The sequence below is a fragment of the Chiloscyllium punctatum genome, chromosome 1, assembly GCF_047496795.1.
Source record: "Chiloscyllium punctatum isolate Juve2018m chromosome 1, sChiPun1.3, whole genome shotgun sequence".
Classification (NCBI taxonomy): Eukaryota; Metazoa; Chordata; class Chondrichthyes; order Orectolobiformes; family Hemiscylliidae; genus Chiloscyllium; species Chiloscyllium punctatum.
In genome coordinates this window covers 109,512,356-109,532,614 of record NC_092739.1, presented here as the reverse complement: position 1 = coordinate 109,532,614, position 20,259 = coordinate 109,512,356, and the positions used below count along the sequence as shown (strand labels likewise).

At 45.8% G+C, this 20,259-nt stretch overlaps 1 protein-coding gene across 3 annotated transcripts in view; it reads right to left on the bottom strand.

Moving 5' to 3' along the window:
- Positions 1-20,259, bottom strand: part of rit1 (Ras-like without CAAX 1) — a 326,724-nt gene that overhangs the window by 143,955 nt on the left and 162,510 nt on the right. For all 3 annotated transcript variants that reach the window (XM_072571920.1, XM_072571911.1, XM_072571930.1), the window contains one exon: positions 18,992-19,183. In XM_072571920.1, coding sequence (XP_072428021.1) covers positions 18,992-19,183 — 192 coding nt within the window. The remainder of the gene's footprint in view (positions 1-18,991; positions 19,184-20,259) is intronic.

Below are 20,259 nucleotides of genomic sequence, written 5' to 3'. Positions count from 1 at the left end.
ATATGCTTTCAAGAGTGTTTTTTTACAATACTTCTTTCAACAAATTTATCTCTGAAAGAGATTACCAGTCCAACAAAATGATAGCTTCCTTTGTCTCTCCAGTAACACATGTGCCATTACAATAGAGGAAAAAGACTGGCTCGTCTATCTCTAAGTAATCATGTCCCACTCTTGGAATGTTTTGCCATGAAAGAGCCCAGCCATTGATATGGGCAAGTCAGTGGATGCGTGTCATTTTCTAGCTCGGCTAAACAAGGAGGATTATCAATAGGAAGAACATCTGACTTTATAACTACATGAGAAATTCAAACAAAAATGGCTGACATGATCATCCAGCATTGCTGTGATCGCATGGAAAAAGCTGAAGGAGTGAGGAACAAGGTGAGAGTCAGATTACCAGGGTACTGAAGGAAATCAAGAAATAATCGATTGAAGAAAAAATATCAAAACAATATGTTCTGAAAGTTTGAATAAACCACCAGTCTCCGCTAGTTGCACAGTGGTTAGGTGGAAGAATTTAGAAACGACAGGCTCTGACAATAGGTTAAAGTCGAGAATGGGGTGCTGAAAAAGCACAGCAGCATCCAAGGAGCAGGAGAATCTATGTTTTGGGCAAGAGCCCTTCATCAGGAATGGGGCTTGTGAGCTGAGGGGGTGGAGACATAACTGGGACTGAGGTGGGGCTGGGGCAAATGTAGCTGAGAGTGGGATAGGTAGATGGAGGTAGGGGTAACGGTGATAGGTCAGAATGGAGGGTGGAGAGGATAGGTGGGAAGGAAGATGGACAAGTATGACAGGTCATGAGGGCGGTGCCGAGTTAGAGGGTTGGAACTGGGATAAGGTGGGGGGAGGGGAAATGAGGAAAATGGTGAAATCCACATTGATACCGCGTGGTTGGAGGGTCATGAGGTGGAATATGAGGTGCTATTTTCTCCAGGCATCGGGTGGTGAGGGTTGGGTGATGGAGGAGGCCCAGGACCTGCAAGTCCTTGGCAGAGTGGGAGGGGGAGTTAAAGTGATCGACCATGGCGCGGTGGGTTTGGTTAGTCCCGGAGATGTTCTCTGAAGCACGCTGCAAGTAGGCATCCTGTCTCCCCAATGTAGAGGAGAACGCAGCGTGAGCAATGTGGAAGTGCAGGGAAAGCTCTGTTGGATGTGGAAGGCACCTTTGTGGCCTTGGATGGAGGTGAGTGGAGAGGTGTGGGCACAGGTTTTGCAATTAGCGGTGGCAGGGGAGGGTCCTGTGAGGGGAAGTTGCGGACTTCACAAGAGAGTCGCAGAGGGAATGGTCTTTATAGAAAGCGGATAGGGGTGGGGAGGGAAATATATCTGTGGTGGTGGGGTCCGTTTGTATGTGGTGGAAATGGTGGGGAATGGTGTGATGTATATGGAGGTTGGAGGGGTGGAAAGTGAGGACCATGTTGCGGATGGAGGGCTGGGGTTTGAGGGCAGTGGTGCAGGAAGTGGATGAGATGTGCTGGAGGGCACCATTGACCATGTGGGAGGGGAAATTGCTGTCTTTGAAGTAGGAGGCCATCTGATGTTTTCTGTGGTGGAATTGGCTCTCCTAGGAGCAGAAGCGGCGGAGGTGGAGGAATTGGGAATAAGCGACAGCATTTTTACAGGAGGTGGGGTGGGAGGAGGTGTAGTCCAGGAACTTGTTGGAGTCAGTGGGTTTGTAGAAGATGTCCGTGTTGAGTCGGTCACCGTTGATGGAGATGGAGAGGTCCAGGAAGAGGAGGGAGGTGTCTGAGATGGTCCAGATGAACTTCAGGTCAGAGTGGAATGTCTCGGTGAAGTTGATGAACTGTTCAACCTCCTCATTGGAGCACGGGGTGGCACTGATACAGTCATCAAAGTAGTGGAGGAAAAGGTGGGGAATGGTGCTGGCATAACTGCGGAAGGTGGACTGTTCTATGTAACCGACAATGAGACAGGTATAGCTGGGACCCATGCGGGTGCCTATGGCTACCCCTTTCATTTGGAGGAGGTGGGAGGATTCAACGGTGAAATTATTTAGGGTGAGGACCAGCCCTGCCAGACAAATGAGAGTGTCAGTGGAGGGGTACCGGTGGGGACATCGGGAGAGGAAGAATTGCAGGGCTTGGAGGCCTTCGTCATGGCGGATGGAGGTGTATAGGGACTGGATGTCCATGGTGAAGATAAAGCATTGTGGGCCTGGGAAATGAAGGTCTTGGAGGAGGTGAAGGGTGTGGGTGGTGTCCCGAACGCGTATCTGGGGATTACCTGGACTGGGGAGGGGGGGATAGGACCGTATCAAGGTATGTGGAGATGAATTCGGTGGGGCAGAAGCTGGCTGAGATGATGGGTCATCCGGGGCAGTTAGGCTTGTGAATCGTGGGTAGGAAGTAGAACTGGGCGGTGCGGGGTTCCCCAGTTATGAGGTTGGAAGCTGTGGGTGAGAGTTCTTCTGAAGTGATGAGGTTGTGTATGGTCTGGGAGATGATGGTTTGCTGATGAAGGGTGCGGTCATGGTCGAGGGGGAGGTAGGAGAAGGTGTCTTTGAGTTGGCATCTGGCTTCTTCAGCGGTGTAGAAGTCGATGAGCTGCACCCCCCCCCCCCCCCCCCCACCCTCTTTGTCCGCTGGTTTGATAGTGAGGTTGGGGTTGGAGCAGAAGGAGTGGAAGGCTGCGCGTTGCAAGGGTGAGCGTTTGGAGTGGGTGAGACAGTTGGACAGATTGAGACGGTTAATGTCTTGGCAGCAATTGGAAAAAAAGAGATTGAGGGTGGGTAACAGATCACACGGGGTGTCCTGGTGGATGGGGTATGTTGGAGGCGGGCATAGGGGTCCTCGGAAAGTGGCCAGGAGTCTTGGTGGAAAAAATAAGCCTGGAGGCAGAGGTGGCAAAACAAGTGTTTGATATCATGACTCGTGTGGAATTTGTTGATCTGGGAGCGGAGGGGGCTGAAGTTAAGGCCTTTGCTGAGGACTGATTGTTCATCCTCAGTTGGGGGAGGTCTGGGGGATAGTGAAAACACAGCAGGGCTGAGAGCTAGTACCTGGTGTAGGGCTGGAGCTGGGAGTGGGGGTGGGGAGTGGAGAGTGTAACTGGAGTGGGAGTGGTAGTCGTGAGACTGAGGGTAAGGTTATTCACGGAAGTGACGCACACCCCACACATCGTTGGGGGTGGAGGTGGTGACTGAGGGAACCGTGCGTTCAGAAGGGGCGTGATGCATGTCATAGGCAATTCTGTCTGAGGTGTTCAGGTGAGTGGCGTCAGTGGGGGCAGAAGTGATTGCGGTGGTGACAACAACGGGGATGAAAGTGGCAGAACGCTTGGCGTAGGTGATGTCAGTCGGGGTGAAAGTGGCTGCAGCAGGAGCAACAACAGGGGGTGGAAGTGATGTTCTGGTTCAGCCTCACATTGGTTTTGGCGGTGATGGATCTTGCAACAGTCGTGGTGGTGGTGGTGGATCTAGTCACAGTTATGGCGACGATTGTCTGACCGGCAGTCACAGAGGTCGCATGGTCAGCCGTGGCTGTGGGTTGTCGGGCAGCGGAGACAGAAGTGATGTCATCGTCCACCATGGTGGTGGTGGCTGGAGCGGCCGTGTGGCTGATGGTGGTCAAGCAGTTCCGGAAGCCAGGGGAAGTCTCAGGAATGGTCGAGGAATCCCGAATATTGAGGTAGGTATAAGAAAGTTTGTTGTACTTACAGTTTTTGATGTCTGATATGGTGTAAAAAAAGTATTTGCTAAGTGTGTGAATTCTTCTGAGGATGTAAAACAGGAGAGGTCCTTTGCAGTTCTGACAGAGTTTGGTCCTGAGCTGAGGCAGGGCTGACTGTAGAGAGATTAGGTGGCACCGCATGGTTGGAAGTGTGGAGTGGAGGATCTGGAAGGGAAACTGTTTCTGGAGGTTTTGACTTTGTAGTTAGCCTATTCAAATCCAAATTGTGTTGGTCTGAATGTAGTGCAAAACCTGCACCCACACCACCTTCTCCCTCACCTCTGTCCAATGCGCCAAAAGAGCCTTTCACATCCTTCAGAGTTTTACCTGCAATTCCACACATGTCATTTCCTGTACCTGTTGCTCCCGATGCAGTCTCCTCTACATTGGGGAAACAGGACGCCTATTTGCAGAGCTCGACAGAGAACATCTCCGGGACACCTGCACCAACCAACCCCATCACCCCATGGCCGAACACTTCAACTCTGCCTCCCACTCTGTCAAGGTCATGCAGGTCATGGGCCTCCTCCATCGCCACACCCTCACCACCTGATGCCTGGAGGAAGAGAGCCTCATCTTCCACCTTGGGACCCTCCAACCCCACATCATCAATGACCTGTCATACCTGTCCATCTTCCTTCCCACCAACAGGCTCCACCTTCCTCTCTGACCTATCACTATTATCCCCACCTTTACCTATTGCACTCTCAGCTATCTTCCCCTCAGCCCCACCCCTCTCCCATTTATGTCTCCATCCCCTAGGATCACAAGCCCCATTCCTGATGAAGGGCTCTTGCCTGAAATGTCGATTCTCCTACTCCTCGGATGCTGCCTGACCTGCTGTGCTTTTCCAGCACCCCACTCTTGACTCTGACAATAGATTTCCTATCCTGCTTAATTATGTAAATGTAACCATAGTGCTACAGAAAACCCCAAGGCCATGGTTGGAATCTTCTCGACTCATTGCAAGTGGGAATAAAGGTGACAATTGCAAAGACCTTGCCCAGAGGGCTGAAATGCCCATTCCTGGTGATGATTGGAAGTGTTCACATTAAATTAGAAAGAAGTTTCAGCTGGGTCAGACTTTCTGATGGGGATGGTTGGGACGCTTGCTAGCGCTCATCGGCAGGACATGAATTTGCAGTAAAATCCCAGACCCTTGGTATTGTGTTCCTGACCACAGTCTGGATAGCAATGCGTAACAAAATGCTACCTTTAGGATCCCAGCCAGATATATGAGACATGTTTCCAGCAAGGTTGGCTTCTCACTGGTTGGTGCATTGAAAACACTCGGCTTTGTGCTTCCTCACTGTCAGGTTATAGCTCAGAATAGGTGTGCCCATGTAAGTGTACCAGTTACAGAAGGCAGCCTGTTTGGTAAAGGAGCCTGCCCAGAGGAGGTATGGACACTGCCTCCCAGCAGGAATACTATCCAGGCAGGCTGGTGGGCTGCAATGGAAACTCTATCTGCCACTTCTCAGCCCATTGGCCCATCTGGTAGAGATCCTGTTGTAATCTGAGGTAACTCTCTTTGCTGTCCACTACATCTCCAATTTTGGTGTCATCTGCAAACTTACTAACTGTACCTCTTATGCTCGCATACAAATCATTTATGTAAATGACAAAAAGTAAAGGGCCCAGCACTGATCCTTGTGGCACTCCACTAGTTACAGGCCTCTAGTCTGAAAAACAACCCTCCACCACCACCTTTGAGCCTTCTACCTTTGAGCCAGTTCTGTTACCAAATGGCTAGGTCTCCCTGTATTCCATGAGATCTAATCTTGCTAATCAGTCTCCCATGGGGAACCTTGTCGAACGCTTTACTGAAGTCCATATAGATCACATCTACCGCTCTACCCTCATTAATCTTCTTTGTTACGTCTTCAAAAAACTCAATCAAGTTTGTGAGACATGATTTCCCACGCACAAAGCCATGTTGACTATCCCACATCTCGGGACCACCTTTAAACCAGCAGAGTTCGGACCCGAACAGGACAAACAGTACAGACTACAGATGCAAAAACACCAGCAACAGTTCTCCTTCAAGATCCTCCGCTCCACGCTTGCAGCAATGCGCCGGCACCTAACCTCTCTCCAGTCAGCCCTGCCTCAGCTGAGGGCCACACTCTCTCAGGATTGCAAAGGACCCACTCTGTACTACATCCTCAGGAGAATTCATACTCTCAACAAACAGTATTTTAGTTCCATCTCAAACATCAAAACCTATAAGTACAACAAACTTTTATCCACCCACCTCCATAACCAGCGCTCCTCAAACATTCTAGAAGATTCCCCTGGCCTCGGAAATGCCATTAGCTATGCGGCTGACGCAGCTACCATCCCCACGCTGAGTGATGATGTCACTTCCGCCCCCATCATGGCCACTCCCACAGCCACTTCCGGATACCACATGCTCAGTGACTTCCGCCACCCCTACTGCTGTGGTCACCACCACTTCCGCCCCCACCAGCGCCACTCACCTGCATTCTGCTGACACGCCCCCCACAGACCCCACTGTCACTATCCCCACCCTCCAGAACCCCAAGGGGAACAGTACCCCTGCTCATGCCTCCACCCCCATTCCCCCCACCATCACACCCACTCCAGGTACTGGCTACGAACCCACTCCCAGCTCCACATCCACACCAGAACCCAGCTCCCGGCCCTGCCAAGTTTTCACCATTCCTCCAGACCTCCCACTCACTGAAGACGAACGATCAGTCCTCAGCAAAGGACTCACCTTCATCCCATTCCGTCCACGCATCAATGAATTTAATATACACCGTGACATCGAACAATTCTTCCGTCGCATCCGCCTCCGAGCTTACTTTCACAATCAGGACTCCTGCTCACCTTCCGAGGACCCCTTCGCCCACCTCCAACACACTGCATCCACCTGGACACCCCGCACTGGCACATTATCTGCCCTCGACCTCTTCATTTCCAACTGCCGCCGGGACATTATCCCCCTCAATCTGTCGACCCCCCTCCCCCACTCCAACCTCTCACCCTCACAACGCGCAGCCCTCCAATCCCTCTGCTCTAACCCCAACCTCACCATTAAGCCAGCGGATAAAGGGGGCGCAGTGGTAGTCTGGCGCACTGACCTCTACACCGCTGAAGCCAAACGCCTACTCGAGGACACCTCTTCCTACTGCCCCCTCAACCATGACCCCACCCCCATCACCAAACCATCATCTCCCAGACCATACAGAACCTAATTACCTCAGGAGATCTCCCACCCACAGCTTCAAACCTCATAGTCCAGGAACCCCGCACTGCCCGGTTCTACCTCCTTCCCAAGATCCACAAGCCTGACCACCCTGGCCGACCCATTGTCTCAGCATGCTCCTGCCCCACTGAACTCATCTCTACCTACCTCGACACTGTCCTATCCCCCCTAGTCGAGAAACTCCCCACATACCACCCACACCCTCCACCTCCTCCAAGACTTCCGTTTCCCCGGCCCCCAACGCCTCATCTTCACCATGGATATCCAATCCCTCTACACCTCCATCCGCCATGACCAGGGCCTCCAAGTCCTCCGTTTTTTCCTCTCCAGACATCCTCAACAGTACCCTTCCACTGACACTCTCATTCGTTTGGCCGAACTGGTCCTCACCCTTAACAATTTCTCCTTTGAATCCTCCTACTTCCTCCAGACCAAAGGGGTAGCCATGGGCACACGTATGGGCCCCAGCTATGCCTGTCTCTTTGTTGGCTATGTAGAACAGTTGATCTTCCGTAATTACACCGGCACCACTCCCCACCTCTTCCTCCGCTACATTGATGACTGCATTGGCGCCACCTCGTGCTCCCGTGAGGAGGTTGAGCAATTCATCAACTTCACCAACACATTCCACCCTGACCTTAAATTTACCTGGCCATCTCTGACACCTTGCTCCCTTTCCTGGACCTCTCCATCTCCATTAGTGACGACCGACTTGACACTGACATTTTTTACAAACCCACCGACTCCCACAGCTACCTGGATTACACCTCTTCCCACCCTATCTCTTGCAAAAATGCCATCCCGTATTCCCAATTTCTCCGCCTCCGCCGTATCTGCTCCCAGGAGGACCAGTTCCACCATAGAACACACCAGACGGCCTCCTTCTTTAGAGACTGCAATTTCCCTTCCCACGTGGTTCAAGAAGCCCTCCAACGCATCTCGTCCACATCCCGCACCTCCGCCCTCAGACCCCACCCCTCCAACCGTAACAAGGACAGAACGCCCCTGGTGCTCACCTTCCACCCTACAAACCTTTGCATAAACCAAATCATCCGCCGACATTTCCGCCACCTCCAAAAAGACACCACCACCAGGGATATATTTCCCTCCCCACCCCTTTCCGCCTTCTGCAAAGACCATTCCCTCCGTGACTACCTGGTCAGGTCCACACCCCCCTATGACCCACCCTCCCATTCTGGCACTTTCCCCTGCCACTGCAGGAACTGTAATACCTGTGCCCACACCTCCTCCCTCACCTCTATCCAAGGCCCGAAAGGAGCCTTCCACATCCATCAAAGTTTTACTTGCACATTCACTAATATCATTTATTGTATCCGTTGCTCCCGATGTGGTCTCCTCTACATTGGGGAGACTGGACGCCTCCTAGCAGAGCGCTTTAGGGAACATCTCCGAGACACCTGCACCAATCAACCAAACCGCCCCGTGGCCCAACATTTCAACTCCCCCTCCCACTCTGCCGAGGACATGGAGGTCCTGGGCCTCCTTCACCGCTGCTCCCTCACCACCAGATGCCTGGAGGAAGAATGCCTCATCTTCCGCCTCGGAACACTTCAACCCCAGTGCATCAATATGGACTTCAACAGCTTCCTCATTTCCCCTTCCCCCACCTCATCCTAGTTTCAAACTTCCAGTTCAGCACTGTCTCCTTGACTTGTCCGGACTTGCCCGACCTGCCTATCTCCTTTTCCACCTATCCACTCCACCCTCCCCTCCCTGACCTATCACCTTCATCTCCTCCCCCGCTCACTCATTGTACACTATGCTACTCTCTCCCCACCCCCACCCTCCTCTAGCTTGTCTCTCCGCGCTTCGGGCTCACTGCCTTTATTCCTGGTGAAGGGCTTTTGCCCGAAATGTCGATTTCGCTGCTCATTGGATGCTGCCTGAACCTCTGTGCTCTTCCAGCACCACCAATCCAGTATCCCGCATCAGTCCTTGCCTTTCCAAATACATGTACATCCTGTCCCTCAGAATTCCCTCCAACAACTTGCCCACCACTGAGGTCAGACTCACCGGTCTATAGTTCCCTGGCTTGTCTTTACTGCCCTTTGTAAACAGTGGCACCATGTTTGCCAACCTCCTGTCTTCTGGCACCTCACCTGTGACTATCAATGATACAAATATCTCAGCAAGAGGCCCAGCAATCACTTCTCTAGCTTCCCACAGAGTTCTCGGGTACACCTGATCAGGTCCTGGGGAATTATCCACCTTTAACTGTTTCAAGACATCCAGCTCTTGTTCCTCACATAAGTGTAGAACACCTTGGGGTTTTCCTTAATCCTACCTGCTAAAGCTTTTTCAATCCCTCTTTTACCTCTAAATCCATTCTTCAGTTCCTTCCTGGCTATCTTGTAACCATCTAGAGCCCTGTCTGATCCTTGCTTCCTCAACCTTAAGTAAGTTTCCTTCTTCCTCTTGACTCGATGTTCCACATCTCTCGCCATCCAAGGTTCCTTCACCCTACCATCTCTTCCTTTTCTCAGTGGAACAAACCAATCGAGCACTCACTTTAGCTCCCTAAACAACCTCCACATTTCTGTTGCACATTTCCCTGAGAATATCTGTCCCTTATTTATGCTCCACAGTTCCTGCCTAATGTAATTGTAATTCTCCCTCCACCAATTAAATATTTTCCCATACTGTCTGCTCTTATCCCTCTCCATAATTATAGTAAAAGTCAGTGAGTTGCGATCACTATTATTGAAATGTTCTCCCACAGAGAGATCTGACACCTGACCTGATTCATTGCCAAGCACCGTATCCAATATGGCCTCCTCTCTAGTTGGCCTATCTACACATTGAGTCAGGAATCCTTCCTGGACACATCTGACAAAATCTTCTCCATCCAAACTATTTGCACAAAGGAGGTTCCAATCAATATTCGGGAAGCTGAAGTCACCCATTGCAACAACGGGTGGCACGGTGGCTCAGTGGTTAGCACTGTTGCCTCACAGCACTAGGGACCCAGGTTCAATTCCTGCCTCGGACAACTGTCTGTGTGGAGTTTGCACATTCTCCTCATGTCTGCATGGGTTTCCTCCGGGTATTCCGGTTTCCTCCCACAGCACCAAAGAAGTGCAGGTTAGGTGAATTGGCCATGCTAAATTGCCCATAGTGTTAGGTGCATTAGTCAGGGGTAAATGTAGGGGAATAGGATGGGTTGCTTTTCGGAGGGTCAGCGTGGACTTGTTGGGCTGAAGGGCCTGTTTCCACACTGTAGGGAATCTAATCTAATCTAACCCTACTAATTCTGCACCTTTCCAAAATCTGCCTCCCAATCTGCTCATTCGTGTCTCAGTTCCTACTGGGGGGGGGGTCTGCAAAAAACTTCCAATAAAGTGACTGCTCCTTTCCTCTTTCTGACTTCCACCCATATTGACTCAGTAGACAAACCTTCCTTGATGACCTCCCTTTCTCTGATACTATCCTTGATTAGCAATGCCACTCCCCCACCTCATTTACCACCCTCCCTATTCCTTTTGAAACATGAATGATGACAGTGTGACTGGAGGGAGGTTGAAGGTTAACACAGAGGTTGGCAAAATAACATGAAAGACTGTCTATGAGATGGGTAAGAGCTAATATGTCATGGGATAGGGTTAAGTTTGAAGGAATAAAAGAAAGTGAGATCCACTCTTGTATTTCACATCAGCTCAGTGAGCCATGCCTTTTGATACTGCACATTGGAAGTGGGGGGTACCTCAGGGCATGGTTCCATGTGTTCCTGGACTGCTTATGTACCCAACTATGTGTTATACCAAACAGATACCAGCAACATGCACTGCACACAGCTCATAAATATCTATTGCAATGAGGTGCCCAGGATAAATCCACAAATCTCAGGCTTAAGCCTCACATCAAACTGAAATCCCAACCAGGTCATATTAAACAATAAAGAATGAGCTGAAAGGCTAAATTATACTCAAACAACATTGTGGAGGAGCTTTTCTTATACTTTTGGATTGTACCTACCCATTTTATTCTTCACTTTCTGCTTTAACAACACCATGAGGTGACATCTCCTGTTATGGAGTACAGCTTCTGGAGTGGGCCTAGGTGTCATTTCCTGTCAGTGGCAGATTGGGTTATTTTGTGCAATCATATGATTTTTAACTCATGATGTATGCATGAAGTAGAATGCAGGTATTATAATAATTACAACATTAAATAGGTTTGCAAGAATGATCAAGCATTAGACTATGAGAGTGACTCTACAAATTAGCCCTGTTTTCTCTAGAATTTAGAAGGTTAACGGGTGATCTGATCAAAGTCTTCAAAATGTTAGCATGAAAAGTTAGGATAGATAAAGATAAACTATTTCTACTTGCTTGGGAATTCAAGAATTAGTAGACCTAGTGTGAGACCACCTTGTCTCGATTATCAGTAAAGTGATGGAATGGATTACTAACAGTGATATCCAGCAGCATTTGCAAAGGATTATCTTGCTTTCTTATGCTCAGCTCCTGACCTCAAATCCAGATGTGAAGTGAGAGCAACTGACTGCCCTTAACATGAAGTAGACAAGCAGGAGGTTGGAAGAACACAGCAAGTCAGGCAGCTTCAGGAGGTGCAGAAATCAACATTTCAGGGTTGGAGAAGGGTTACACCTGTAATGTCGACTTTTGAGCCTCCTGTTGCTGCCCCTGGCTTGCTGTGCTCTTCCAGCCTCCTGCCTGTCTACTTTGGATTCCAGCATTTACAGTGTTTTTTGTCTCTGCCCTTAATGGGAAGGCAGTTTTTTGACAGTATGGCCTCATGGAGCTCCAGCAAAACTTGAGTCACTGAAATAAGAGGAAAACTTCTCTACTGGTTGGAATCATACCAAGTACAAAGGAAGATGGTTATGGTTTTTGATGGCCTATCATCTAAACTCCAGATTATTTCAGCAGCAGTTCCTCAAGGTCGTGTCCTAAAACCAACTATTTTCAGCTATTTTATCAATACCCTTCACTCCACCATCAGGTCAGAAGTGGGAATGTTCACTGAAGATGACACAATGCACATCACCATTCACACTCCTCAAGTACTGAAGCAGTCCATGTCCAAATACAGCAAGACATGGATAACATTCAGGTTTGGGTGATAAGCCCAAAGTATAATTCACGTTATACATGCATTCAGCAATGACCACTTCAAATAGGAGAAAATCTAACCGTCAGCCCTTGATACTCAATTGCATTACCATCACTCAATTCCCCACTGTCAACACCCTGGGGTTATTCTTGACCAGAAACTGAATTGGATGAGCCGCATAAATATTGCAGCCCCAAGAAAAGGCCAGAGGCTAGGAATTCTGCAGCAAGTAATTCACCTCCTGTCTCCCTAATTTCTAACTATCTTCTACAAGGCACAAGCCAGGCGTGTGATGGAATAACTTCCACTTTCCTTAATGAACACATTTCCAAAAGACACAAGATGCTTGACAACATGCAGTACTGATTCACTTTGAACACAAGCCCTCCCAGCATGCTTATTGCTCTTCCCAATAATACTTCCTCTGTTGCTGGGTTATTAGCAGCAGCAATAGAACAAGGAATTTAAGTGGGTATGAATTGCCCATTTGAGTATCTCAAGTGGGTCAGGAATATCCACGGGCTGTCCTGCCTTTGACTTATTCAGAGTCGCTGTAAGAAGCTGATGTGCCATATTTACAACTGATCAAATGCCCCTAATACCAAACTCACCACTGTAGGAGGACTTTAAATTTCACTCATTACAGTCATTCTAAGCATCACACCTGAAGCTCTGGGCCAGAAATAGTACAATTATAAAACAGACCTTCCTATGGGGTATCACATAATCCACAAGATACTGATTCAACTATAGAATTTAGTAATTAAGTTAAAACTCCTTGATGGAAAAGCAGTAAAAGATTTTGCATGCAACACTTCATCAGATGGAAAACTCACTCTATTTCTGCTTGCAACCTTAGCAATTTGAATTTATCTTCAACTCAAAAAGGCAATGTAACACATCCATTATTGCTAAATTAAACCACTTTAAATAGTGCCGCATATTTGCAGAGTGGCCCATAATTATTTTATGGCCCGTGAAACTAAAGTAATTGTTATTGTTCGGTTAATTAATCATGATGATTACTCAATAATTGCTTAATTCATTCAATTTCAGTTTTTCTTTGATAGATATTACATTGCCAAAGATTTCACGATGAAGGTGAACTTCCTCTGGGTTTGTCTGTCACCCCACAGTCATTTCATGTTCATGCCTTGAAGTGGGGTTTCTGCCAACATTACAGCAATGAGTTGGAGAGTCCCGAAGGCAGTTCCTCCCTGTGATTTCAAACACAACCTGATACAAACTACAATGTCAACACAATCCACATTGGGCCCTATCATGGGGACTGACAGGAAGATGACTGGGGAAATCATAACAAAAGCAATGAATAATACATTAAAAGAATTGACTACAGCTAGCAATAAAAATCATACGCAAAGCAAGCATACATAATGAGAAATTATTTGGTTATATCTGCAAAAATCATTTTTTATATGAAAAAGGTAATTGCAGATATTATAAAACAACTATTATATGGAGAACCACCAAATACATCATTATTTTCCTTTTATTTGAAGTTAGGACTGAAAATTGTTTAATCTTATTAATACTTAGATCTAAACTTTTGATATCATCCTTGAAGATTAAGTGAAGTATAACATTATTTCATTAAATACTTCATACACTGGATATTCCTACATTGAATATGGCAATCCAGATCTTTAATTTTGCCAGCAAATAACACTTCAAAATGATTGTTTATCCAAAGGCTGTCTTAAAACTTTCAGTAGCCTTTAAATTGACCACGTCACACCATCAGCGTTTGAAAACATGTTCATTGTACCAGTAAAATACTTCTATGTCATAAAGAAATGATAATATGTGTCAGAATTTTAGCTTGTCAGAAGGGAGTTCAAATCAGGAGGCAATTCTCGCTCTAGGGTTATGTCTCCGTCATGGGCAGTTCAGAGGCAGTTCCAAGGTGAATGAGTCTGGAGGTTTGAAAACCCACATTGATTGTCTGAGTAAAGGGCCCAGTTTAATAAAAGACTCACTATCGTCACTATCTCCTAATCACACAACACTATCAACGCATGCACCATCCATGTCACTCCATAATCCGCATTTCCTCTTCATGCTAACCCATACCCCTCCATTCTACCTTCACAGCCACTGACACAATATTCACGGTGGGCAAAATTCAGATGTGAAGTTGGAATACATTAACCTTTGAACAAGCTCATGGAGCTCGTTTTCATCAACGAAGAACAAAGAATACATGAATAGCACAGCACAGGAACAAGCCCTACGACCCACCAAGACTGAGCCAACACATGATGCCTTTCTAAACGAAAAATTAAAACTAAAAACCTTATGCCTCTCTATGATCCATATCACTCTATTCCCTGGCTACTGGTATATCTGTCAAGAAGCCTGAGAGATGTTGTTAATGTATCTGTTTCTACCACCTCCTCTAGCAATGTATTCCAGGCACTCACCACCCTCTGCATAAAGAATTTGCCTTTCACATTACCTTTTAACATATCCCTTTTTACATTTCGCCTATGACCCCTAGCAATTGGCATTTCTTCCAACATTTCTACTTAGATTATCCATGCCTCTTATAATTTTGTAAACTTCTATCAGGTCACCCTTCAACGTTCAAGTGAAATATGCTGTAATCAGAACTGTATGCAATATTTCAAATGTAGTCTCACTAAAATTATATACAGCTGCAACATGAATTGCTAATTTTTATACTCTGTGCCCTGACCAATGAAGGCAAGCATGCTATAACCCTTCTTGACCACCTTATCCACTGATGTTGCCACTTTCAGGGAAGTGTGGACCTGTACGCCTAGATCCATACCCTAGATCCAAATATTATAATATAATGCTCCAGTTAAAAGTATGGCCTTGGGCAGTGCTGTAGAACAGAGACCTTGGGTTCATGTACATAATTCTTTGAAGTGCGCATCACACATATACAGAGTGGTTAAGAAGGCATATAGGTGTTCATTGCTCAGACCTTTGAGTATAGGAGTTGGGATATCATTTTGAGGTTATATGGGATGTTGGTGAGGCCTCTTCTGGAGAATTGTATTCAGTTCTGGTTGCCCTGTTGTAGTAAGGATACTGTCCAGTTTAAATTCCATCTGCCATTTCTCCATCCAAATCTCCAGCTTATCTATATACTGTTGTATCCTCTAGCAAACTTCTTCACCATCTGCAGCTTCCCTGACTCTTTGTGTCATTCACAAAGTTACTTACGTTCTTCTCCGAGTTCTTTTTTATATAGAGTACAAACAACAGGGTCCCAGCACAGATCCCTGCAGAACTACTGGTCACAGATCTCCAGTCAGGAAAAACCCTTCCACCACAACTCCCTGTCTTCTGAGACTAAGCATGTTCTGTACCGACTCACTATGAGTCCCGTGTGACTTCAACATTTAGACTAGATTCCCCACTGTATGGCAACAGGCCTCTCAGCCCAACAAATCCACACTGACCATCCAAAGAGTAACCCACCCAGACCCACTCCCCTACCCTACATTTATCCCTGACTAATGCATCTAACAATATGGACAATTTAGTATAGCCAATTCACCTACCTGCACATCTCTGGACTGTGGGAGGAAACAAGGGCACCTTTTGTATCAGCCTACCATGAAGGACGTTGTCAAAGGCCTTGTTAAATTCTTCATAGACAACATCTACCATTCTGCCCTCATTAAATCATCTTTGTAATTTCCTCAAAAAACTCAATCAAGTTTGTTAGACACAACCTTCCCCACACAAGCCATCCTGCCTACAGTTAATCAGTTCATATTTTTCCAAATGTGACTAATTCCTGCTCCTCAGAACATAGAACATAGAACGATATAGCGCGGACAAGCCCTTCAGCCCTCGATGTTGCACCGACCTGTGAAATTAACCTGATGCCAATCTAACCTACACCATTCCATTATTATCCATTTGTATGTACAATGCCTATTTAAATGCCCTTAACATTGGTGAGTCTACTACTGTTGCAGGCAGGCCGTTCCACGCCCCTGCTACTCTCTGAGTGAAAAAACTACCACTGACATCTGTCCTAAATCTATCACCACTCAACTTAAGTCTATGTTCCTTCATGTTAGCCTTCATCATTCAAGGAAAAAGGCTCTCACTGTCCACCCTATCTAACCCTCTGATTATCTTATGTGTCTCAATTAATTCACCTCTCAACTTTCTTCTCTCTAACGAAACAGTCTCAGTTCCCTCAGCCTTTCCTCATAAGACCTTCCTTCCACACCAGGCAACTTCCTAGTAAATCTCCTCTGAACCCTTTCCAAAGCTTCCACATCCTTCCTATGATGCGGTGACCAGCACTGTACACAATACTCCAGGTGCGGCCTTACTTCAGGTACAACTGAAGCATGACCTCATGACTCCAAAATTCAATCCCTCTACCAATAAACACCAAAACACCATATGCCTTCTGAACAACCCTGTCAACCTGGGTGGCAACTTTCAGGATTTAAGCACCTGGACACCATGATCTCTCTGTTCATCTACACTGCCAAGAATTTTACCATTAGCCCAGTACTGTGCATTCCTGTTACTTCTTCCGAAGTGAACTACCTGAAACTTTTCCACATTAAACTCCATTTGCCACTTCTCAGCCCTGCTCTACATTCCTCTGTAACCCACAACATCCTTCAGCACTATCCACAACTCTGCCTACCTTCGTGTTATCCGCAAATTTACTAACCCATCCTCCTCTGCCCACATCCAGATCGTTTATAAAAATGGCAAACAGCAGTGGCCCCAAAACAGTTCACTCTGACTCACCCCACTCCTCAGGTATTTATCCTGCTGTTCACCCCCAAGTTCGCTCTGTCCGACCCTGCTCCTCAGGTATTTAACCTGCTGTTCACCCCCAAGTTCGCTCTGTCCGACCCTGCTCCTCAGGTATTTAACCTGCTGTTCACCCCCAAGTTCGCTCTGTCCGACCCCACTCCTCAGGTATTTATCCTGCTGTTCACCCCCAAGTTCGCACTGTCCGACCCTGCTCCTCAGGTATTTATCCTGCTGTTCACTCCCAAGTTCGCTCTGTCCGACCCTGCTCCTCAGGTATTTATTCTGCTGTTCACCCCCAAGTTCGCTCTGTCCGACCCTGCTCCTCAGGTATTTATTCTGCTGTTCACCCCCAAGTTCGCACTGTCCGACCCTGCTCCTCAGGTATTTATCCTGCTGTTCACCCCCAAGTTCGCTCTGTCCGACCCTGCTCCTCAGGTATTTATCCTGCTGTTCACCCCCAAGTTCGCTCTGTCCGACCCTGCTCCTCAGGTTTTTATCCTGTTGTTCACTGTGAGGTTTACTCTGATTGACCACATTCCTCAGGTGTTTATCCTGCTGCTACTGCTGCTGTTCACTCCAGGTTCATTCTCCTTTGCTCTCTTGCTGTTGCTGTCAGTGCTCAGGCTATTACACACTTGTTGCAATAAACAAAATCTCATTCATTAAACATATTAAATGGTTAATTTACTCTTCAAGTAGCCTATTTGTGATACAAATAAATAGAGTTTTTTATTCAGTAACCACAAAAAAGGTAGCTAATCTTTTAACAGCCTCTTAGAACTGTCAATCAAAATATAAACTCAGCCGTCCTTCTGAGATAAGTGGCTAACAGCATTGAAAATCAGCCAAATATAACGGGCTTTTCTTGGAAAATAGCAACAATAAAATCTAAAGTATCTGCAAAAACCAATGTAATTTTTTTTTTCAATGCATTCTACAAATTGTGTAATTCCATTCTAAATCAATACAAAATACAGGCAATCTTCTGTCTTGCAAATACCCAGGATGTTTTCCAGTCTTTCAGAGGAGATATATGTCGAAAATGCCCTGTGTCAGAGTATTGCACAGTCATTCTTCGAGTTATTGTTGTGTAACTTACCTTTCTGGTTGTCCAGACAAAAGAGGAATCTATCCTTAATTTCATAGAGAACTTTACTTCTTCTTTTCAAATGCTGCAAAACCAATTCCTAGCTATTTTAATATTAACGTTGTGTGTGAAATCAATTGATTAAACAGGGTCTGTATTGAATTTTGGCTAAATAGGTGAAGAACTCTGAAGTGGCAATTAGGCAATAAGCATATTCCATGCTGCATGCACCCAAACTTAACAGTGCTGGATAATAGAATGCACCTTCCAATAGCAAATTCTAATCCCTGCCACTGTGCCTCCTATCAATCATGTTTTGGTTGGAGTACCACTGTAATTCGGTAGGATGAACTGGTGGGTCTTTACTGATATAAAGAGTTTATTACACCAGAATGTTGGAGGCTTCTCTAATTGAGCGATTTTATATATTCTTCAGAGGATGTGGGCATTCCTGGCTTGGCCAGAATTCATTGCCCAGAGGGCAGTTGAGAGTCCCGAATCACATGTATATCAAAATAGATAAGGATGGCAGTTCCCTTCCCAAAAGGGTATAGGTGAATCTAATGTTTTTTCTTGACAATCGACAACGACTTCTGATTTCAGATTTTTACTAAACTCAAATTCTACCATCTGCCATAATAGGATTTGATTAAGTGCCCAGAACATTACTTGAGTCTCTGGTTTAATTGCTTAGTGATAATACCACTAGGTCATCACCTACCCTACATGAAAAAATACATCACCAAATCTAAAATTCTATTATCTAATTTCAGAAAAAAGATGTGTCATTGCTGAATTACAGCCTACTACTGATTCTAATCACTTCTTACAGCCTTACATTTTTTTTCAAATCACTGAAAATCCCAGCTTGCAAATGTAAAAAACTCATTGAGAGCTTCAGGCGATTGAAATTAGGTGAAAATAAATAACATTTCCTCAAATATGAATTAATTTTATATTTGGCTAAAATGAAAACTACTTTTTAACCGGACTACATTGCTAAGATTTCCACAAAATAAACCAAAACTCTTAAGTTCACAGTAAATTACAAAGCTTGAACAACAATTGCAAAAGGCATTTTACTAAGTAGAACTTCCTTACCTGCCTGTACTCTTCCAAGTCTGTTTTATTTCCAACCAAAACTATTGGGATATCATATGTGTGTCGAACATGATAGATGAGTTCCTTGAACTCTGCAGCTTCCTGGAATGATCGGTGATCGGTGATGGAATAACAGATTATAAAACCCTCTCCACCTCGCATGTATTGGTCCCTCATGGCTGTGAATTCTGCCTGAAGTCAATAATCAAAAACACAAAAGGAAAACACTGATACCAACTCAGCCTTATAACACAGAGACTGAATGCTTAACTGCTGTCAAACAAAAACAAAGAACTTGTGGCTGCTGGTGATCAGAAAGAAACAAATAAATTGCTGGAGAACCTCAGCAGGTCTGGCAGCATCTGTGGAGAGAAAGCAGAGTTAATGTTGCAGGTCCAGTGTCAATGGACTCACCATCTGCTGAGTTTCCCCATTAATTTCTGTTTGTTTGCGAGTTAACTGCAGTCTTCGGACCCTCCTGTACAATATAAAATATAAACTATCTCATGGACATTCAAGAGCCAAAAGACTATCATTTTGCTCATGTTATATCTAGAAAACCGGAATAGCTTTTCTAGAACAGGGCCATACAGATCATGATGATTCCAGATTGATTCCTTTTTTACATTGGGTTAAATGAAGTCAATTAGTTTGTAGTAAATGGGCCATAATTATTTGTAAAAGTTTTAGACTAATGAAGGGCAAAATACAAATATCATTCACAATCATGAATGCAATCTCGTGACCTGCATGAAATTGTGTGTAAACCACTGGATTCACTGACATTTGGCAGACAAGCCTCAAAATTATACACTCTGCTATTTGGTGGTCTTGTTTGTTTTGATAAGTGCTGATTAAAAAATCCATACATTGCGGTTAATGAATCTGAAAATTGAAGCCCCTGGTTTATTTTGTATAAGGTAATCAGGTATAAATTTCACCCAATCTGATGACGCCATATAGAATTGGTGGGATAAGGAAGATCTCCTCATAGACTAAGTAACAAAGTTTATCTTGCTAATGTAACATGTCCCCCATTGCAATCAAGAAATAAACAGTATCTTGTTTAGGTTAAAGGTTCTTCTTATGAAGTCTCAGTTGGACGCAACAAACTCTCCCAACCACAGCCTGGCCGAGGTTAGCATCTAACTAGCATTGCAATCAAGAGCATTGCTGGAATTGTAGAGTATAAAAAGTTGTAAGGACAATAATTGACAAAATGAATGAAAACAAAAGGCCAAAAACCTGACTCAGATTACTTTTTTTTT